Source organism: Mya arenaria, chromosome 8, assembly GCF_026914265.1.
Source record: "Mya arenaria isolate MELC-2E11 chromosome 8, ASM2691426v1".
NCBI lineage: Eukaryota > Metazoa > Mollusca > Bivalvia > Myida > Myidae > Mya > Mya arenaria.
In genome coordinates, this window is record NC_069129.1 from 48,602,029 (window position 1) to 48,622,482 (window position 20,454).

General features: G+C 34.6%; 1 protein-coding gene and 1 long non-coding RNA gene across 2 annotated transcripts; both read left to right on the forward strand.

The window, feature by feature from the left end:
- Positions 1–2,909: 2,909 nt before the first annotated feature.
- Positions 2,910–12,650, forward strand: LOC128242402 (uncharacterized). The gene is made up of 4 exons (XR_008262603.1): positions 2,910–2,972; positions 10,938–11,021; positions 11,232–11,369; positions 11,652–12,650. It is a non-coding gene; the product is annotated as an uncharacterized LOC128242402 (long non-coding RNA).
- A 170-nt stretch (positions 12,651–12,820) lies between these two features.
- LOC128244307 (centromere protein T-like) lies at positions 12,821–19,867 on the forward strand. The gene is made up of 6 exons (XM_052962321.1): positions 12,821–12,830; positions 13,228–13,364; positions 14,011–14,066; positions 15,719–15,853; positions 16,506–16,610; positions 18,703–19,867. The coding sequence occupies exons 1-6, from the start codon at positions 12,821–12,823 to the stop codon at positions 18,824–18,826; spliced, it is 567 nt and encodes a 188-aa protein (XP_052818281.1). The 3' UTR covers positions 18,827–19,867.
- The last annotated feature ends 587 nt before the right edge of the window (positions 19,868–20,454 follow it).

Here is a 20,454-nt window from a genome sequence, read left to right on the forward strand (position 1 = left end):
GAATATAATCAATTTGAAAAATATTCTGAAAATTTTTGTTGGTAAAATTCTGAATTGTAAATCCGAATGTTTTTGGTAAGTAAATAAGTCAACATTCTACTCAGGAAGCATCAGGGTGACCCTTGCTTCGTCTTTGCGGCCAACCACACGACCTCGAGACTCGGAAAGCCATTTCTAAATGACCCCCTCCATTTCCTTGCGGTTACAAGAGCGTGTTGCTGGGTTCAATCGTAGACATCCTGTAAAAAGTGTTAGTGGATAGATGAATATCTGAGACAGTTATTTCATCAAAGCGATTATCAAATGTTTAGTAATAAATAAGCAGCATTTTATCGTCAACTATATATGGTAATTTTAGCTAGGCAAATAAATTTATCTTAAAGCTATCTTAAAAAGTTTGTCATTTTTAATACTAATACTCTACAATGTTTTTTTAAAAATGCATTGATGTATATGCACAACAAAGGTAGTTTCATTTATCACACCTTAATATATATACAACAACAAAACCACCTACTGAAAAAGATGTTTATCAAGTGGAGTCTGTCCAGTTTCTTTTTTGTTTGGTTCCCTTTAGGTTGTATTGGCGGGCCAGATTTGTTGTCAACACAGTCTTGATAATCCGGGAAACCGTGTCCACTGTGTCACTCCCACCATATTCTGCCAAGTATTTTACCTTGAACAGAAAGTTGTGCATGAAAATGCCTGTAAATCCACATATAAATGCAAAACAGTAAAAACTTTCAAGCAGAACCATAGTATCACACTCAATGTGGTACAATTAAATATTAAAATTAGAAGCACTGTCAGTGCCCCCTAGTACTGGCTTGGTTTGTGTGCCTGCCCTTATATTGATCAGATCACGTTTCAAAAAACAAATCTGAATGGATAATGTCACTTCAAAATGTAATTTTAAAGCTCAAATTATGCATTTTTAAATTAAAAGACACATCATAGTCATAACAAAAATCAGTCAACTATGTTTGGGAAACTTACAACGGATGTTACAGCATTTGCTTGTGACTTTCGCTCTTTGATGGGTGCCAAATCCTCCACAGTTTTGAGGGGGAAAGATATCCCCACTGGCATCTCATTTGGAACTGCATCTTGTGCCAGGATGAGACGCAAGAGCCGCGTATGCTGTCATATTTGCTCCTGCTGGTTTTCCAAAAGCACAAAGACCCAGGTGTCCCGATCTGGAACAAAAAACATTCTGTCAAAAATAAAACTTGAAACAAGACACTTCAGGTAATATACAGTGAACCATTTAACCAATAATGTGATTGGCTGTTTGTTAATGTTTATAATAATAAAAAGATGCAAGGTCCAATTATGAAAATCATTTTACATTGTCATTCCATTAAAATTTCTTATTTACCTTCTTGGATTCTGCTCTGCCGAGCATCGAATAATGAACAGGTAGCTGGAATGTTGGGGTTGGGGTGGGGGGGGGGTGGTGTTGGTCTTGTCTGTAACAGGGCCATCATCCTCATCATCACTATGAGCTGCAGAGGCAGGGCAGCTGCGAGTGGCAGGCTGTTCACCCTCGCTCATATCCTGATACAGCCTCCTCGGTGCACTTTAAAATTGGATAAAAGATTAATGATTGTCAGAATCCATTCAAGAGAAAATAATATGTTAAAGTCTCTTTGGAGGTCTATATGTAAATAGATTCCCCACAGCTGCTTAGCCATTAATTTGTCGTTGTTTTTTAGTTTTGTTTTGTTTTGCCATCTGCTTTCCCGAATGCCTTTACTTAATTTATATCGATATTATCGCGAAATTATTTGACAAATAACAAAATCGAAGCACAAACAATACTTCTACATAAAAGTCATCAGTAATTCACTTGTTTAAAATTAAAATACTATTAATATAAATACAACTTGCTTTAAAAGTTATATAAGAACCTTTACCTTTTCTTTAAAGATGCCTTTTAACCATTGTTTTTTCATCAATCACGTTCATCATTCGCGCGTCGATAAAATATCACGTGACATATTTTCCATTTTTTTTATTTGTGACTAAATTGCAACTATAAATAAAATTGCAAAAGATTTACATTTAAGAAGTTATAAAAAAATCGCAATTACGGAAAAATATCTGTTCCTTGTGTATTTATGTATCATCGCAACATCGTGCCCTACCATCTAACACTGCCCTACTATAATGATAATGCCGAGTATATGGGACCCATATGGGACCTATCTGGGGCATATCATGGCAAAATATATGAAGCTGATGCATGAAATAATGAACTTTTTCACATAGTATCGATGTTTACATATTTTCATATAACAATGATCTTCGTTTCCCTTTGTGTATCCAATGAATATAGATGAGCAGCTATATGGGTCCCATCTAGGTCCCATCTGGGCATTCTCAACCATATTGGACCTATGTGGGCCCCATATGGGCTTTTTGTCCAGATTCAGCCCATATGGGACCCATTTAGCCTTGCTTGCTGGGATGTTGGCATGTCATTACGTTTATTCAGCTGTAGACCTAAATCTTAATTTTAATTTTCACATATTTATACTTCAACAAATCTGAATTGATAGTATAGTAATGTACACTTGAACTCGTACATTTTGCATATCCCTGAAAATGCAACTAAAAAAAATCACAAAATGGAGACAACATATTTATACGCAACCGCTCGAAAACGGCGAAAAACTAAATGTTTTGTTACAGGTGTGAGTCGGTTTAAGAAGTAATTACCATAATTGATTAATCGATTCCAAACAATTCTAAAATTTCCTTAAAAACGAAATGCTATGTAAACACTATTTCACTGATCAATAAACAAGAAACGAAGTGAATGCTTTTTGTAAACCGTATATCGATAAAGTAATTTATACAGATTACTCCGCCTATATTTAGCATGATCATTTCACTTTTCGATCGTCGCCATTTTGTAAGCGCCTTGCATAAGAGTGCCTCATGGACTTCAGCTGGATTAAATGTGTATTGTAAGTATTTTATAATCAGATTGTTACACATGAACGGCTCTACGTGTGCGTGGCATGACAGTTATTGAAAATGCTTCATTATTGCACTGTATTCATATTGTTCTTTGTGCAAATATCTATGTTTTACCTGCGTTGTTTATGTGCGTGACCTACATTAATTGAGAGGCCTAAATCATGAACCTGTGTGTTTATTATATTATTTAATTTGTTTAGATTACGATGTGAATTTGTGTAGTTCATCTAGCTAATTTGAATGACGTATATTATGCTTTTCGTTAATTAATGCATTCGTGCCGTTCGTGGCTCACACAGCTTCGTGACCTTAGGTGACCTACTACGTAGTTACATACCATGAATGTACTCAGTAGCGATGCCAAGTCGATTGTAGTAATCTCCCCTTATGAATCTCATGAATACAAATTTTTCACGGAAGGCGACTCAATGCTGGTACCGGTTTTATACGTACCCTTTAAAACACATATATCAACATTTGTTGAGAACCATGTGGCTATTTATAGTTAATTAGATGATGAAATATTCTGGGATCCCGTCAGAGTTCACTGAAAACGTGGTTTTTCTAAAAGAAAAGCGAAAGTGAAAATTTGATTAAACGTTTTTTCATGTTTTAAGACAAGTACAAAGGATTATGTAGTTTGTATTTAAAATAATAAGAAAGGAAAATAAATAAATCAACAACACCCCAGCATACAATCATTGACGCTCTTATAGCCTACACAACATACTCAATTAACACATCTCTGGCATACCAGTTTAAATTGATGGGTTCAACTTTTAAGTGTTCCACCACGACCAAAAGCTGCTCATGAAAGGTGCGATGAAGCCAACACTTGAAGATGAACCCAATATCACATTTCAATTAGAAAACTCCTGATGTAACCTAAAGCTGGCATTTTTCTCGGGCTTTATTTTATATAAACACGCCTTTATTACATACTGTAAACATATTTGAGAACGAAACCGTACGAAACTTGGGACGAACACAAACTTTGTGAAAAAAAAAGTTTTTTTTAACAAATATTTAAAGAACAGACATAAAATGTATTCATTCTTAATGTGTACACCTATTTACACAAGGTATACTCGCATTTTGAAGCTGTCAGCAACTGCTTCATGCATTAATCATCAAACATCTGACTTAGTGAAAACTGTAGTTTCACTTCGCGGCAGCCATTTTGCTTTTTTTGTTTTTTTCGACAGTGTGAGAGACGAAAACAACAAACCAAAATGACCCAATGCAACAAACACCATAGCTTGATGTTACTGACAGTTTATTCCGATAATTACAATGCCGGTTTGTCCGTCACACACAGAGTCAATGTCGATAGCTACAAAGCTGTTTATACGTTTTTAAAACGGGAGCTTATTGACAGACTTGAAATATAACCGTTTGTGAAATATGCTTGAGCCAGAATGTTTTCTACTGATTTAAGATGTCTGTAAGACCTCCGATCCAAAATATTATGACAAATCACCCTAGTCCAGACCTAGGCGGGATAGAGACAAAAAACCTGTATGCCAACATCAACAAGTTGGATCCCAATCAGCCCCAAGACAAGGGGAAAACAAGGATAGACGCGTGGTTGTACGAAACAGATAGAAGACAAAAACTGCCTAATCGTTTTCTTGTACAGAAAAAGATCATTTTCATATCACACCAGAATACATTCGCAGTTATCTATTGGAAATGCGTTCACCGGCGAGGGCCAATCGTTGGTTCCGAGATAATATACAAGTCAGTTGTATTTGCTCCGCACCTTGCTCAGTCCACCTGGATACGACCTAAACATAATATATATCATTTTACTATTTTCTAGATTGCAACTCGAGGGGTGAAAGCGAAAAGGTTCTATCTGCATTTTATAAAATTTTACAGGAGAAGCAAAAAATCTATCTCCTTTTGTATATATTGTAAACAATTTAACAATACCTGTAAACTAAAGGAAATTCACCTGTTTTAAATGATACCTGTCTTTATAAATATTAAATATGACAGTATATACAGTATATTTAAGAAAAATGCACATATAAATTTTTCGCACTTAAATCTGATTGACCTCTATTAGGTGCGAAAAAGTTCTAAGTGATATTTTTAGTGACAGAAAGGCATTATTTCCAAACCGAAATTAAGTTTTTATGTTCTTCTTTCAGTTAAAATACAGCAAGAAAAAAAGTTGAAATTTATGTCACATATAACTTTTTCGCACTCAAAAATGGGCTTTCAAACTTTTTTCTTCATTGCGAAAAAGTTCTAAGTGGTTATCAAGAGTTCTAAAAAGATCATTTTGGAAACAAAAACTACGAAGATTTAACATATGAATTAAGTTGCATTATTTTTGCAGGAAATTGATGGGTTATTGTTCAAGGATAATAGATGCATTAAAAATAAAAACAAACTCTCATATTTGACACAGATTACAACTATTCATAATCTTATTAAATGACTGCGATCTTGCAAGTAAGCCAAAAAGTTAGTAAAAAATAGTTGTGCTCACTGTTTCTTTTAGCACTTATATACTTAATAGGAAACAATTTCAGTCAAATAACTGATGCTTTATAACAATAATTGTCTGATTCAATTCACTATGAACACCAGGTATGAATGTAAAAGTACAGTCACATAGATTTAAAAAAACAACACAAGACTAATTGCTATTTAAAGCAGCACTCTCACAGATTTAACATTTTGACAAATAAATAATTTGTCCTGGAACAAGCAAATTTTTGCGTTAAAATCTGCAAGCCAGTGATAAAAGACTGCTGACAAAAGATCAGATCACTGTTTTTCACATCCGTACCAAAATTGTTGGTTTATACATTTTTCTTGAACAGTTAGTAACGATTTAAGCCATAAAACAATAAATTTGGAATCCTTAAGTATTTCAAATTATTGGTTGGCCATCTGTTTACTGACCTAGCACTACCAGGACAGTAAACATTGGAACAAAGCTGTACTGTTTTCCCACATTTCCCATCCCTACCCCACAAATGCATCAATCTACAAATAAATAATATCAAGTAACTCAAGCATAAAAGACTTACTAACCATATACAATCAAGAAAATATTTGAAAAGCTTTGTTGTGGTGCTGAATCTAATTATTCTTGATGAATGCAACTCATTTAAAGCTTGATTGTGCAAAATTGTTGTATCACAATAATCATCCACTATTTTTCTTGCTGTCTCATCCCTGCTACTCCTATCACCATAATCATTGACTATTTTTCCTGCTTTCCAATCCCTGATACTTCTTATAATCACCATAATTATTAACTATTTTCCCTGCTTTCTAATCCCTGCTACTTCTTATAATCACCATAATTATTAACTATTTTACCTACTTTCCAATCCCTGCTACTTCTTATAATCACCATAATTAGTAACTATTTTCCCTACTTTCCAATCCCTGCTACTTCTTATAATCACCATAATTATTAACTATTTTCCCTGCTTTCCAATCCCTGCTTCTTCTTATAATCACCATAATCATCAACTATTTTCCCTGCTTTCCAATCCCTGCTACTCCTATTACCATAATCATCAACTATTTTCTGTGCTGTCTCATCACTGCTACTCCTATCACCATAATCATCAACTATTTTTCGTGCTTGCTGTCTCACCCCTGCTACTCCTATCACCATAATCATCAACTATTTTCCTTGCTGTCTCATCCCTACTACTCCTATCACCATACTCATCAACTATTTTCCATTCCTTTCAAATCCCTGATACTTCTTATAATCACCATAATTATTAACTATTTTCCCTACTTTCCAATCCCTGCTACTTCTTATATTCACCATGATTATTAACTATTTTCCCTACTTTCCGATCCCTGCTACTTCTTATAATCACCATAATCACTAACTATTTTCCTTGCTGTCACATCCCTACTACTCCTATCACCATAATCATCAACTATTTTCCTTGCTTTCCCATCCCTGCTACTCCTTATTATTGCCATAGTCATTAACTATTTTCCCTGCTTTCCCATCCCTGCAACTCCTATCACCATTATCATCAACTATTTTCCTTGCTGTCTCATCCCTGCTACTCCTATCACCATAATCATAAACTATTTTCTGTGCTGTCTCATCCCTGCCCCTCCTACCACCATACTCATTTACTATTTTCCCTGCTTTCCCATTCCAGCTAATACTATCTACCTGCTTCTCCTATCATCATAATCATTAACTATTTTCCCATGCTGTCTCATCCCTTCTAATCCTATCACCATAATCATTAACTATTTTCCGTGCTGTCTAATCCCTGCTACTCCTTTCACCATAATCATTAACTATTTTCCATGCTGTCTCATCCCTGCCCCTCCTACCACCATAATCATTTACTATATTCCCTGCTTTCCCATTCCTGCTACTCCTATCTCCCTGCTACTCCTATCACCATAGTCATTAACTATTTTCCGTGCTGTCTCATCCCTGCTACTCCTATCACCATACTCATTAACTATTTTCCTTGCTGTCTCATCCCTATTACTTCTATCCCCTGGCAATTTTTGTCATGTTAAATGTAGTTTTTTCTTCCCTAAAACTGGCATGGTCTAACATATACAGGATTTTTATAGAAATACCATTACCTCTGTATTAAATAATTGATATAATATAAAGACATCACGCAAAAAGCATTTTTTTAAATACTGCAAATAACTATTCAGACATTAATATCATGTCATATGTCACTACCACCAATGCTGTATCAACATGATATCAAAACCATTCCATTAAGAAACATCATTTACTTTATTTGTTTTAAAGTTATTCATTTATTTCATTATGTTTCTATAATGCTATAGAAGCAAGATTTATTAATAAATTACATTCCATACCTTCTTCTCTTGCATTTTCTTTTGACTCGACTGTAAAGTCTTCTACAAACTGTAGATTGATTTGTTTTAAAAAAACACTATATTTACCCAAAAATTACAATATTTCATCAACAAAACATAGTCAGTTGTAAATTCCTTCATGTTCGCACATATTTGAGGGCCAATGACAATCGAGGATATGTCCTATTTTCTGCAGCTCCATATCATGTACATCATGTTTGACTATATCACAATTGGAATATGAGCATTTATTTTTAGAGTGTATTTTGTTGATCTATAAGATGTAGTAAAGTCGCCCTCTGCAACTGTGTGAAGTGCCTATAATTGACAGTTAAGGGTGCCATTTTCTGGAGACAGTTAAAGCTTATGTCATGAACTCAAATTTGAAAATAGGTGTCTTAAATCAGCTATCGAATCCTATTGACGACCATTTAGTGCATAATTAAAATCTTTGTGTGACAATTCAAATAAAACTCATTTAGGTTTCTTTCTTTAAGATGCTTTTTATATTATACAACCAATCAGACAGAACTGATTTAGTACCAAAACGTGCAATCTTTTGTTGATGATTATGAATATTATCTTCACAAGGTAATCCTCGTAAAGTTTTGTACTATGCAAACATACCTAGATAATTCTAATAGTTTAAATATCGATAAGGTGTCGATTATTAACGAAAAGTATAATACATTTCATGTTTTAGTGCTTTTCCATTTTTGTAGAAACATATTCACAATGTCACGACAATTGTCCATCACCCGACACTTATTTAATGAAACTTACGCCCGGGCGATTTAACTTTTGCACCAAAATGTCACTTGACTACACAAAGGGTGGAGCTAGTGGGTCAACTTAATGAGAACACCAAATGAGTTTGAGTTCATTTTGGCTATCTACTGAAAATGGTGCATGCTTTCTCGTGCCTGTAACCTCATTGCGCTCGCTACATTTACTTTCACTTAGTAAGTGTGACCTTTTATTATTTATTATTATGACATCATGAGTATGACATCATGAACATAAGTGAAATGCTTGATCAATTATTCCAGGTCCATTACCCAGTCGTCAATGTGGTGGTGTGCAGATTAGGAATTTTATCATGTTTCAATAAGATCAGGGTTTGGTTTTTTGTGACAATTTATTTTGATCAATTTTGGGCTGAAAAATCCAGAGGTAACCTGACAAAATTGGGAATTCAGAATGTTTTGATAGAAACTTAAGAATCTTACACAGGGAATTCAAGAAAATTAAGGATAATATTTATTTGAAGGAAATTAAAAGCTATCAATGATAAAAAGGGGATAAGGAGCAGCTTAATATTATTACGATATGCGAAATGCAAGAATAATTTTTAGTACATTAGATCTTAACTTTCAAATAAATCATAAATTAGCCATAACAGAATTAATAATAATCAGTAAAAAGTACATTTTGGACATGAATAGCATTTTAACTCAACTATGAAAGAAATTAACCAACACAAATTGACCTCTTCCTATACCACTGCATGCACTTAGAACCTTTTCGCACTAATTTCCGTGATGACTTTAAAAAGAAAATTAGTGCGAAAAAGTTCTATGTGATGTTGGAATGTGTATAAAAAGGCAAAACATCTAAAAAAAATATAAACCTTAAATCAACTATTTTCACTATTTTTATAAGAAAAATGAATTATATCAATTTTGTCCAAAATATAAAATAATGTATCAGATAGAACTCTCCGTTATACAAAAAATTCTTAGTGCGAAAAAGTTCTAAGTGCTGTGTTGCACATAGAACTCTTTCGCATTAAATATTTATTCATATTTCAGTTAGAACTTTTGGACAACTTTTCATTTCATACCTTTAATGGCTATATAATGCTACATTTTTTTACAGTAGATGTATTTAGATATTATTATAACAAATATAACAAAACAATGATATTTGGTCAAAATGTCAGTTAGAACCTTTTCGCTTTCACCCCTCGAACTGGGGAGTGGTTGGGTATATACACCACTGAGATAGGTCAAACCACACCATTCCACCAACAGATAGTCCAGCCAAGGAGGAACGTGGCGTCGGGAGACCCGCAGTTTATATGAGAAATATGCGTTTTCCTTATGTTTTGTCTTACTTATGTGTTTTTTCACTGTATCTTATATACGGCACATATGCTAATTATTTTATTAATGTGTATGAAATTAATGTTAGGGGTTGAATGTCACCTTTGTTCAAACATATTTTATTGAGCAAAATTTATCAACATTGTAATACAAATACATAATCAAATTTCAGGATTGGGAGGGTAGAAATAAACTAATAGAGTTCCTTCCCTGTTATGATAAATTACAATTAGCATTTGAGGCGGATGCTAGTGATGAAGTTATAATTATATTAATATACAAGCTCATATTAAATAATGTTTAAATTTAGGTAATTGAATGAGAGACTTTAAATGCAATAACCTTTATTAAAGAAAAACAACTTTATTCTAAATTAATCAACTGTATTGAAAAATAAAAAAAATAATATAGTATGAGAAAAGAACGAAGAAGAAAAAGAAAGAGAGGCAAAGTAAAATATGTGTGAGTGTTGGGGGTTTGAGTCGATCACCGGCTTTCAAATCTTTTTGACAAATAATTTTGCTATTTTACTCTTCAGTCAGTGTGTCATCACCATATAGTAAGGAACGGAAGGTAACCTCAGTTAGAGATTGAACAGTATTAAACATGTTTTGCCTTTGTTCAGTTAAGAGGGCACAAATAAAGAGATAGTGGTATGTAGTCTCCTTTCTACCACACCTACAAAATGGTGAGGGAACAATATTTGTTAACATAGAGATGTTGATTCAGGGAACTACAATCGACTGCCACCTTCAGAAACGATATTAAAAGGATGAGCGCAATAAGCGGGAAACATACAATAGAGCGAGTCAATAATGGGCGGTTTTACAAGAGGAAGGGCGGAGTTCGGAATGGGTGGGAGTCTGAGACTCTCTCTCTGTTCCGTTTGCTTTCAGACAAATTCTTAGTAACTTGGTTTCTGACCAATTCTGGAACTTTATTGTATTTTTCACACTAAGATGCGCCTTTAAATGTACTACCTCTTTACTTGTTCAGCAACCAAAAGTCTGACCTGTGAAACGTTAACATTTGACTACAATCTGGTCACTACCTCGTGCGGAATGGCGGAGCTACGACAAGGTAAACGTTTGAATGTATTTGTTTCAGTAGCAATCATTCGTCATGTGTTTCCTTTGACCAAATTGATATTGGTTAACGGTACTTCAAGGCCAGTTAATATTGATTTATTTTTATCTTGTTTTGTATAAATAACTCCTGAGCTCTTTTAACATGATGATGATGATTATGATGATGATGATGAAACGTCTTCTATCCACTTCCGGTACCCAGTCGACTGTCCCCGCGCGGAGCGTTTTCACAGTCAGGATTTGAGCCGCTACTTCTGGTGATTCCTCTGCATCACTCCCGCGGCCAACGTGGGCTGTGACTTCGGCTTCTTTGATCTCCAAATACGGGACAACAGAGAGGGTCAGTTATAGTTATAGCAATATGGAAACTACTTGATGAAAGATCAATAATAAAAATGTCGCAATACGGTTTTAGGCCCAAAGTGGGACTGTCAAATTCGCACTCTGAAAATAACTATTGAAATACAACAATTAACCAAAAGTAGAACTACAGCTGGGCTTGAACAAAGAAGAAGTTCAAACTAACAAATTGAAAATTGTCAGATTAGTCTCCATGCTACAAAAAACTTTGGTAAGCGCTTTCAATTGTTTAGATGTTGAATTTTAGTTACATTACTTTCAGGAATGGCCGGAGAGATCAACCTGAACGGACTCCCATGGGACAAAATATCTGCTGACCTAAAACTCATCCAGGGGACGACCTTTGATGACCCCTTATTCGTTACGCATGATTGGGAACGGGTAGGTTTATTTTGCAATCTTACAAATCACAGTAACACAATAATACTCACTTTTCAGTCAGACGCGCATCAGAGATACCAATAAGCGTATAGGTCAATATATTGTAATAACCGAATAAAAATACTAGCATGTTAATAATTTAATATACACATTAAACCTGAATGATTGATAAAACTGTATAAAATATTGACTAATCCTCTGAATGATATCTTTGTTGGCTGTCTGCGAAGTGGGCTACATATCCTAATACAAACGGCACATATATCGACATGCATATAGCACCAACACAACAGTAGTTTTTCATTCTAGCGTAAATATTGCACTTAAAATTGAAATTTAAGTATCCAAAATGTAAGTTTTAGAAAGAGTTCTAGTCAAGACGTGAAAAGCTTAAATTAAACATAATTTTCTGTTTCAAAGTAAAAGAGTGGGCCCATTTACTGTCAAGCACTATGTTTTGTACAGTAGACAATCAAGTTGTTGGTTCTGGTGCGCATCCAGAGTTCTGTACGCTTTGTACTGGCGAACCATGTTTATCACAGCAGACCGCATTGTTTTTCATTACATTGCGAACCAATCTAAGATTTGGACTCCCCGATAATTGTTCAGCATCTAATGTTGTGAAAGTTGTAAGGATCGAGGATGCACTACAACATATTTGAACCTAGTCGACATCCTGGTCACTGTATCCATACAGTGCCTTCACTACTACATTCTTAATGCTATTCTCATCGTTCAGTCTTTTGATGGGACTGTAAACATAACTGGCAAATGTATTTAATGGAATCACTAAGGCGTGCTTAAGGATAAGGATACTAATTATATTGAATACGAACCCATGACACTGAAAATTGAAACTACAATTTTGGGAATAACCAAATGGGAGATTTCTATGTTTTGATGGTCCTAGATTGTGCATGCATATATCTAAGATTATTCTTTATCTAGAATAATGCACGTCTGTTTAATTGTAGTTTTTTGTATTTTGTATTATTGTGATACAAACAAAGTCATCAAGGTTGTACATGTGTTCCTAATCCATTTTGACTGATGGTTGAAGGTAAAAAAGGTGAAAATAGTGTTATATTAATGATCAATTATAATTGAAAATTGATTGATTTAGTCAATTTCACCCTTTTGTTGGAAATAACTGAAAATATGTTTAAAAGCAGTTGTTGAACTTTTTTGGGTTTAAATCCAGGCCGCAGTCAGGCTTATGCAAATTGAATACTTCCTTTTAAATATTTCCTGCGCTAGATGAATGGAAACAGTATAACAGACATTGTAGATGTATAATACAAGTCAGATCATGCATATATAAGACATATATTTGGTAATAAAATAATGCAGCCAATATGCAGATCGTTGATTGATCACTGATCAGTTTTAATAGATGTTATGATTCCCAACACTGCAGTTATAAGAATTTATATGTACATGTTGGCTTTACAGCTGAGGTGGACGCTCTTCCCCATCAGACAATGCTGTTCCCCCCCCCCCAATAGCCTCTACCCAGAACATCGGGGCTCTCTCCCGCCTCTCTCCCCAGCCATCAACATCTAGACAGAGTAGAATCACCGACTTTGTACAGCAGGTGAGCAATCTTGTTTGATTAAGACAATCCCTCAACTTACTAGAACCTGTTACTCCATCAGTAAGTGCTGTTTTGGTGATAAAATTGAACGGTTAAAGTTGTTTATTTTCCCATTGCCCACCTCCATCTCTGTTCGCCTGTCATCTGTCTGCCAACAATTACTTCAAAAGACATCCCCTCTTAAACTGCCAGGCAAATTTAGATGAAACTTCATGGGATGTTCCTTTGATAGTGCCTTTTCAAAATTGTTTAAATTCCATGAATTCCATTTAGAACTCTTATTGCCATGGCAACCAAAAGGAAAAATCTTGACAAAAACCATGAGGCCTGTAGCTTAGATAGTTGGTGTGTTAATTGTCTAGTGGTCTTGTTCAAATTATGCCCCTGGGGTCAAAATTAGTCACATCCCTGAGTAATTTTTTTTTTATCATACTCATTTTGGGAAATCTTTTTGTTTAAAACAACTAGGGCCACACCCTTGACATATTGAATGTTGCATCATACAGTGGTCTTCCACCAAGAGGTATATTTTGTTTATGTTCACTTTTTAGAAAATAATGTTTATTTTTAGATCATAATTAAGTGTTCAGTTCATGTTTAAATGTTTTGTTGCTTGTCTTTGATAAGTAACCCTTCAATTTTACAGACAGAAGGCGAAAATACAAACATAACCTCCACTGCAGCTGAAATAACAGTAAAAAGGCTAGTACAACCTTTGATTTCAATATGTCCAGCTCCTATATCATACATGTATCTTGTAATCTTTTAAAACCTAGTTTATGTAAAACAGTCAGCACCAATTAGCATTTTCTTTATTTCATTATCTTGGCTATGTTGTTGGGGCTCTTCAATATAAATTGTATTGATGTCATATTTGATGTTATATAATTGATCTTACTCATTCATATTAAATGTCCTCATTGTAGGTCCCTATAAATTAATTTTAATTGCTAGATTTTCAGCCCTGCTCTTGTTTTCTCCGACCCTTAAATTTTATTGACTCAAATAAAAATGTTGATTAAAATGTGTTAATTCATACATATAGTGTATAACATTCACATGTAAAAAATGGAGAATTGTTACAGTTGTGTTCATGGTTTGTCTAGAAAAACATGCATGTGGTCTGTTATGCAATGAGAAAGAGCATGAACACGTCGTATTCAACAGTGAAAAATAAAAATTAAAATTAATAAAAAAATGCCCCCCAGCCCTAGTGAATTAAAAATTGGATGAAAATCTTTCATTTAATTAGAATTGGCCTTATTCTATAAACTGAAATTAAATACACTCCATTGAATCTTTAAGAAATACTTCATATCGGTACTATAGTAACACTTTTCCACACTATGTTTTAAGTATCATATTATATTATTAATAAGGTTTTGCTAAAGAGTTATGGAAGGGTGCTACACCCTGCCGTTTTGGGTACGTGTAACACCCTTCTGCCCTTATGGAGACCAGCATGTGCACCCTTCTGCAATCATAGAATTCAATAATGAAGACTGTCAAATATTTCTGTTGTTTTGATTAAATCTTGATATGATTATAAATACTTACAAAATTAACATCTTCGGCAGTTGACACCAAATATTACCTCACTTTTACACCATTCCTTTCTTTTTGATATAAAATGTCCCAATTCTTTATAGCATGTCTAAATGCGCCCTTTTTTCTACCTTACCACCCTGTTTTTTAAAACCTTACTAAAGACCTATCAATTAACTTAAACTGTTTGTGTACGCATGAGCGTATTGCCTAAAGCATTTAAAAACAACTTTACACTTAAAGCTGCACTCTCACAGATTTAACTTTTTTTATTTCTTGTGTTGGAAAGGGCAAATTTTTGTGTAAATATCTGCAAACAAATGATTGCTGATAAAAGATCAGATCGTAGATATTCACATTTCCGTTTGAAAAGTAATGTTTTATGGCGTAAATCTTTACTAACGGTTTAAAAAAAATGCATAAAAAATCAGTATTGAACTTAAATATAAAAATCTGCGGTCTTATATTTTGTCAGCAGTTGTATATAACTGGTTTCCATGCATATTCGCAAAAATTGGCTTGTTCCCAGACAAAAAATAAAAAAAAGTTGTCAAAACGTTCAATCTGTGAGAGTGCAGCTTTAAAACATTATACAAATCACCCAAGTAAGGCACTTTCAAACTGGACTGTCCCCAATTAGAAGTTTTTTAACTTAAAAAAGATAGAAAAATATACTGAAACTATCTATTGAGATTCTTTTATTCTGCCACTGTGGGTGAGTTGTATGTTTTAAATGGAAGATGTCAATTCTCCGGTTTTCATAATGGATTCATCAACTCATCAATCTAACCACTGTAAATATCGTGTAGCCCAAAGAAGAAGGTTGTGCGAAAACCTCGTCAGAAGTCTCGCTACCTGATACCAACGACAACAGTGAAGAAATATTTCAACCATTTTGCCGGCATGCGTGTGGCCAAGGACGCTATTAAGGAGGTCATGAAAGTGTATGTGATAGTTTATATCATATTTTCTGAGTTTGATTGTAAAGAGAGCTGTAACTGATTATGAATAAATCTTAAATCTATTTCTTGAATAGGCACCAGTATATTTTTTTCTGAAGGACTAGAAAAATTGATTATGGAGATAATAGGTCATGCCAACCCTATCGAAGAACACAATCAGTTTTGTTTCAGGTCAATTTCTTATGACGGATTTAGTCTAGTCTTTCTTTTTGTTATCATAGAGTCTTTCGAAATTTGTATGCCTTTTTGTCATATCAGTATATAAGCTCTATTGATTTCGAGGTCAAGGTCATGGTGAGGTCAAGGTCATGGTGAGCTTGACTAGAAAAAATATGAGCTCTCTCAACAGGCATCACATCTGATTTACTGAATTCTAGTATATCACTTAAAAACATTACCATTATAAAGGCTTTGGACCGTTTAACATTGTGAAAAAAGTTGGAAATGAGTTCAACAACATCAACTGGTTTTAAAATGATTGTAATATTCGTTTTCAAAAGATATTAGCGATAATTAAACTACAAAATATCTTATTGGTGATAGTTAAGCTACTTAATATTAATTAAGATGCATTTCATCTCAAAAGCATATACATGTGTATTTGTAATTGCATTGCTTGTGTTTCATTGTCAAGGTCTGAGACGTACTGGGATAACTTGTGTGCGGACTTGGAGGCATACGCCAGACATGCTGGCAGGAAACGCATACAGATGGCCGACTTTGAACTGCTCTTTAAGAGGTACACATAGATTGATAACATATTCTTCAAACACTACACTTACTTTTTAAAGCTGAAATTTTCGTCCAACACTGTGGACATCATCAGAGCAACTGGCCTGACTATCGCTCACTCGCAGCTCTGACACTCGGGACTTCCCGCCGAATTTCCGTAATCCGGCGAAAAGTGGGTTGTAAATCCCAGAAAGGAAGGCCCCCTCGTCCATGTTCATAACTGCCCCCTCAGTTTTGATGCAGATAGCCTCCTTCGTTTTTCGCACTCTCCAGTCTGATTCTCTCTCTATTACGCGTGCCCCCTCCCAGTCTATTTCATGATTATTTATGTTCTGGTGATCTGTGATTGCACTTTTTTCTATTGTCGATTCTGATTGTTTTCTAGTTGATCTAGTAAATGCCTTATTTGAGTTTCTTTCACAATCTTTTTTGTGTTCATTCAGTCTTATTCCAAATTTTCGCCCCGATTCTCCCACGTAGACTTTATCACAATTTTTACAAGGTATTTTGTAAATTACTTCTGCTTTCTCTGTTGTTTCCTGTTTGTCCTTGGGGTGCACTAAGATGTTACGTAGTGTCTGATGTGGGCGCATGGCCGTGGCGACTCGATGTTTATTAAACACCCGGCTCACTGCTTCAGATAGCCCTTTCACATACGGAATAACCACCATCCCTTTAGATTTATTGTCTCTATCTGTATGTTTCACTTTTTTCTTGTCCTTGTTTTCATTTTTTCTTTTCAAAATCTCGGTCTTAACCCTCTTTATTGTCCAATCAGGGTACCCACACTGGCCTAAAGCTTGTTTTACATGTTCTTCCTCTTTATCTCTATCTTCAGTTTCGGTGACGAGGTTGTAGCACCTGTCTAATAGAGTTCTGACCACGCTCAGCTTGTGCTGTAATGGGTGGTGGGATGAAAAATTCAGGTATTGGTCCGTGTGGGTTTTCTTTCTATATACTAGCAGTTTGATACTACCATCTTCCTTCCTGGTGATGAGAGTATCCAAGAATGGAATGGCCCCGTTGCTTTCTTCTTCGTGGGTGAACTTGATGTTATTGGTAACGTCTACAGTGTTGAGGTGGTCAGTGAGGTTCTGAAGTTGTCCTCTCTGAATCTTCTCTAATATGTCATCTACGTAGCGTTTCCACAAGGTTGGTTTACATGTCACCGGAGCAGTTGCAATGGCTTCTCTTTCCAAAAACTCCATATACAGGTTAGCCACTATCGGAGATACTGGACTTCCCATAGCGGTGCCAAACTTTTGTTGGTATATGTCACCTCTGAACTGAAAGTATGTTGTCGTCAAAATAAAGTCTGTTAGATTCATGATGTCATCCAGTGTCAGAGCTGCGAGTGAGCGATAGTCAGGCCAGTTGCTCTGATGATGTCCACAGTGTTGGACGAAAATTTCAGCTTTAAAAAGTAAGTGTAGTGTTTGAAGAATATGTTATCAATCTATTGGATTTACCTACACAATGAACTCATTCAAGAAGAGGTACACATGTTAATTTCATGCTGTCATAGACATTTACTACTGACAGTCTAGATAATTGAAATTGATTTAATTTTGAATAAAGCATACATGTACATGAAAATCATTTTTTGTTAGCTTAAAGTGACACTCTTATTCAAAATCAGTATAACAAAAATTTTGAGTGATAAACATTTAACTACCTTAATACTAAATAATGCATTTGTGAAAAATATTAATTACTGATAACATGATTGTAATGGTGTATTTAATAGCTGAACAAGCAAAAACATTAAATGATTGGTGAGTGCTAAAAGGTTAACTGTGATCTACTATTGTCTCATAAGGTAGAAATAGCGTGTTTTCTGCATATTTCTTTCAAATTAAATTTGGTATCCTTCATAAAAACCATAGTTTTCGATATTAATTCATACTTTTTGGTATAATAATACATTTGTATGAATTGTTGTAAATTTTCTTAAGGAATAAGAGTGCATCCTTCAGGTGAATGCATTTATATCAAGAATTTTTATACCTAGAAGACCTTTTTTATGCAGGTATTGTAAAACATACTGCCTCTTTACTCTTTATTCCAATGATATTTACACATGTAATATTGAATTTCAGGCAAGGCTATGTAACAGAGAAGACCAGTCTTAACTCCTTGATTCGTCGCTACCTCCCCTGGGAAGAAGCTGATAAACTAATACCAGTCATTGGCGCAGACAGCAAGATATACCCAAAACTGTAGACTGCTACCACCGACGATGCGGTTCAATATTGGTGATTTAATACCATTCATTAGGGCGGACAACAAGATATACCCAAAAGTGTAGACTGCTACCACCGACCATGTGATTCAATGTTAGTGATTTAATACCAGTCATTGGATTGGACAACAAAATATACACTGAAATAAACACAGCTATTTCCTTGTGGTTTATAATTGATGATTTAAGTCCAGGCATTGGGGCAGAGAACATTATATATCTTAAAATTGGTGATTTTAGAGCCGTCATTGAGGCAGACAACAAGATATACATGTTCTACCAAAAATATCAACACTGTCATCGCAGCAGACAACAAAATATACCTAAACTGTTGACTGCTGTCATAAAGTGTTCAAAACAGTCAACCATGTGATGTTTGTTGATATATATATATTTGTATATCGTAAAAGAAAAAGTTTTCTGTTTTCTTTTTAATAATAAAAGTGTCATGGAATCAGTGTAATTATGTAGCTTGACCATTATGGTAATGTAACCATTCATTTTCATTTATTGAAAAAGAATTTCAAGTCTGAATCAACAGTCATGTTACAAAATGTACATACAAGGCAAGGACATGATCATCAAGGATATCATTTGGTATTCAAATGTGTAGATGCATGTAGATATTGTTTTGAGATAATGTCTGTAAAGAAATATTTCCGCTGTACAACCATTTGTTGTTCATAAAATAATTTGATGACAATGACTATCTATAGTTTATATGTTGTTGTTTTTTCCAGGAAAAGTCAAGGTATTGTCAATTCAAATGAAACTTGGTACACGTGTTGCTAGATACGCATATGTAAATCAAAGCCCGTAACTCTGATCATAAGTATTATCAAGTTATGCCCATTTTTTACTAAAATACATACAAATTCTTTAACCTTGGCAATAAGAATCATTTATGTAAGTCATATAATGATTAAAATATTATACTAGTATTTTTATGTTCCTTGTGTTTTACATCAATAATTAATGTTGTTATATCAATATTTCATCATAGCATTAACTCGGGTTAAAGACCTAAGGCAGGCCTCTGTTAGCGGCGTAGACTGCACTATGTTTCATTTAAAATGGTGAAGAAATAGAACAGTTACCTTTGTTTAAATTCTTCATTTGAAGCAAAATATTGCCTTCCAACACAGCATTTGTGACGCAATTTATCACCTAGTATATACACACTGTATACCATATGTAAAGAAAATGACCAAACAAGGTCATAGTAGAGCATAGGGCCTTGTGGGCCTCTTGTTATAATATATTTGGATTTGTTATACTAGTAATTAACTACAGTACAGCACATTCTTTCATTTAAACACCATTGAGTTCCAATCCTTATTAATATAATCAATATTAAATCAAGATGTCCTCTTATAATTTCCTGGAGCGGACATGAAAAATACAGCTACCTGACCTTTGACACAAAATTACGGCCTTGACCTTGGAGGGTCATGGTTGGAACATGCGATCAGCTTGTCGGCTTGACATGATTAACAATAGAACTGGATTACTCCATTGCTTTTTTAGCAAGCGCCATGAGGTTCAAACAATAAGAAATTCAATCAAACTTATGAGGCAAAGCTTACTTAATAAGTTGGTGTACATGATT

What these genes read in the sequence shown, in the direction of transcription:
- LOC128244307 (XM_052962321.1), top strand. An exon ending in TCACCGACTTTGTACAGCAG is followed by an intron (nt 13,365 to 14,010) that starts GTGAGCAATCTT and finishes TCAATTTTACAG; the next exon opens with ACAGAAGGCGAAAATACAAA. An exon ending in ATTAAGGAGGTCATGAAAGT is followed by an intron (nt 15,854 to 16,505) that starts GTATGTGATAGT and finishes TTCATTGTCAAG; the next exon opens with GTCTGAGACGTACTGGGATA.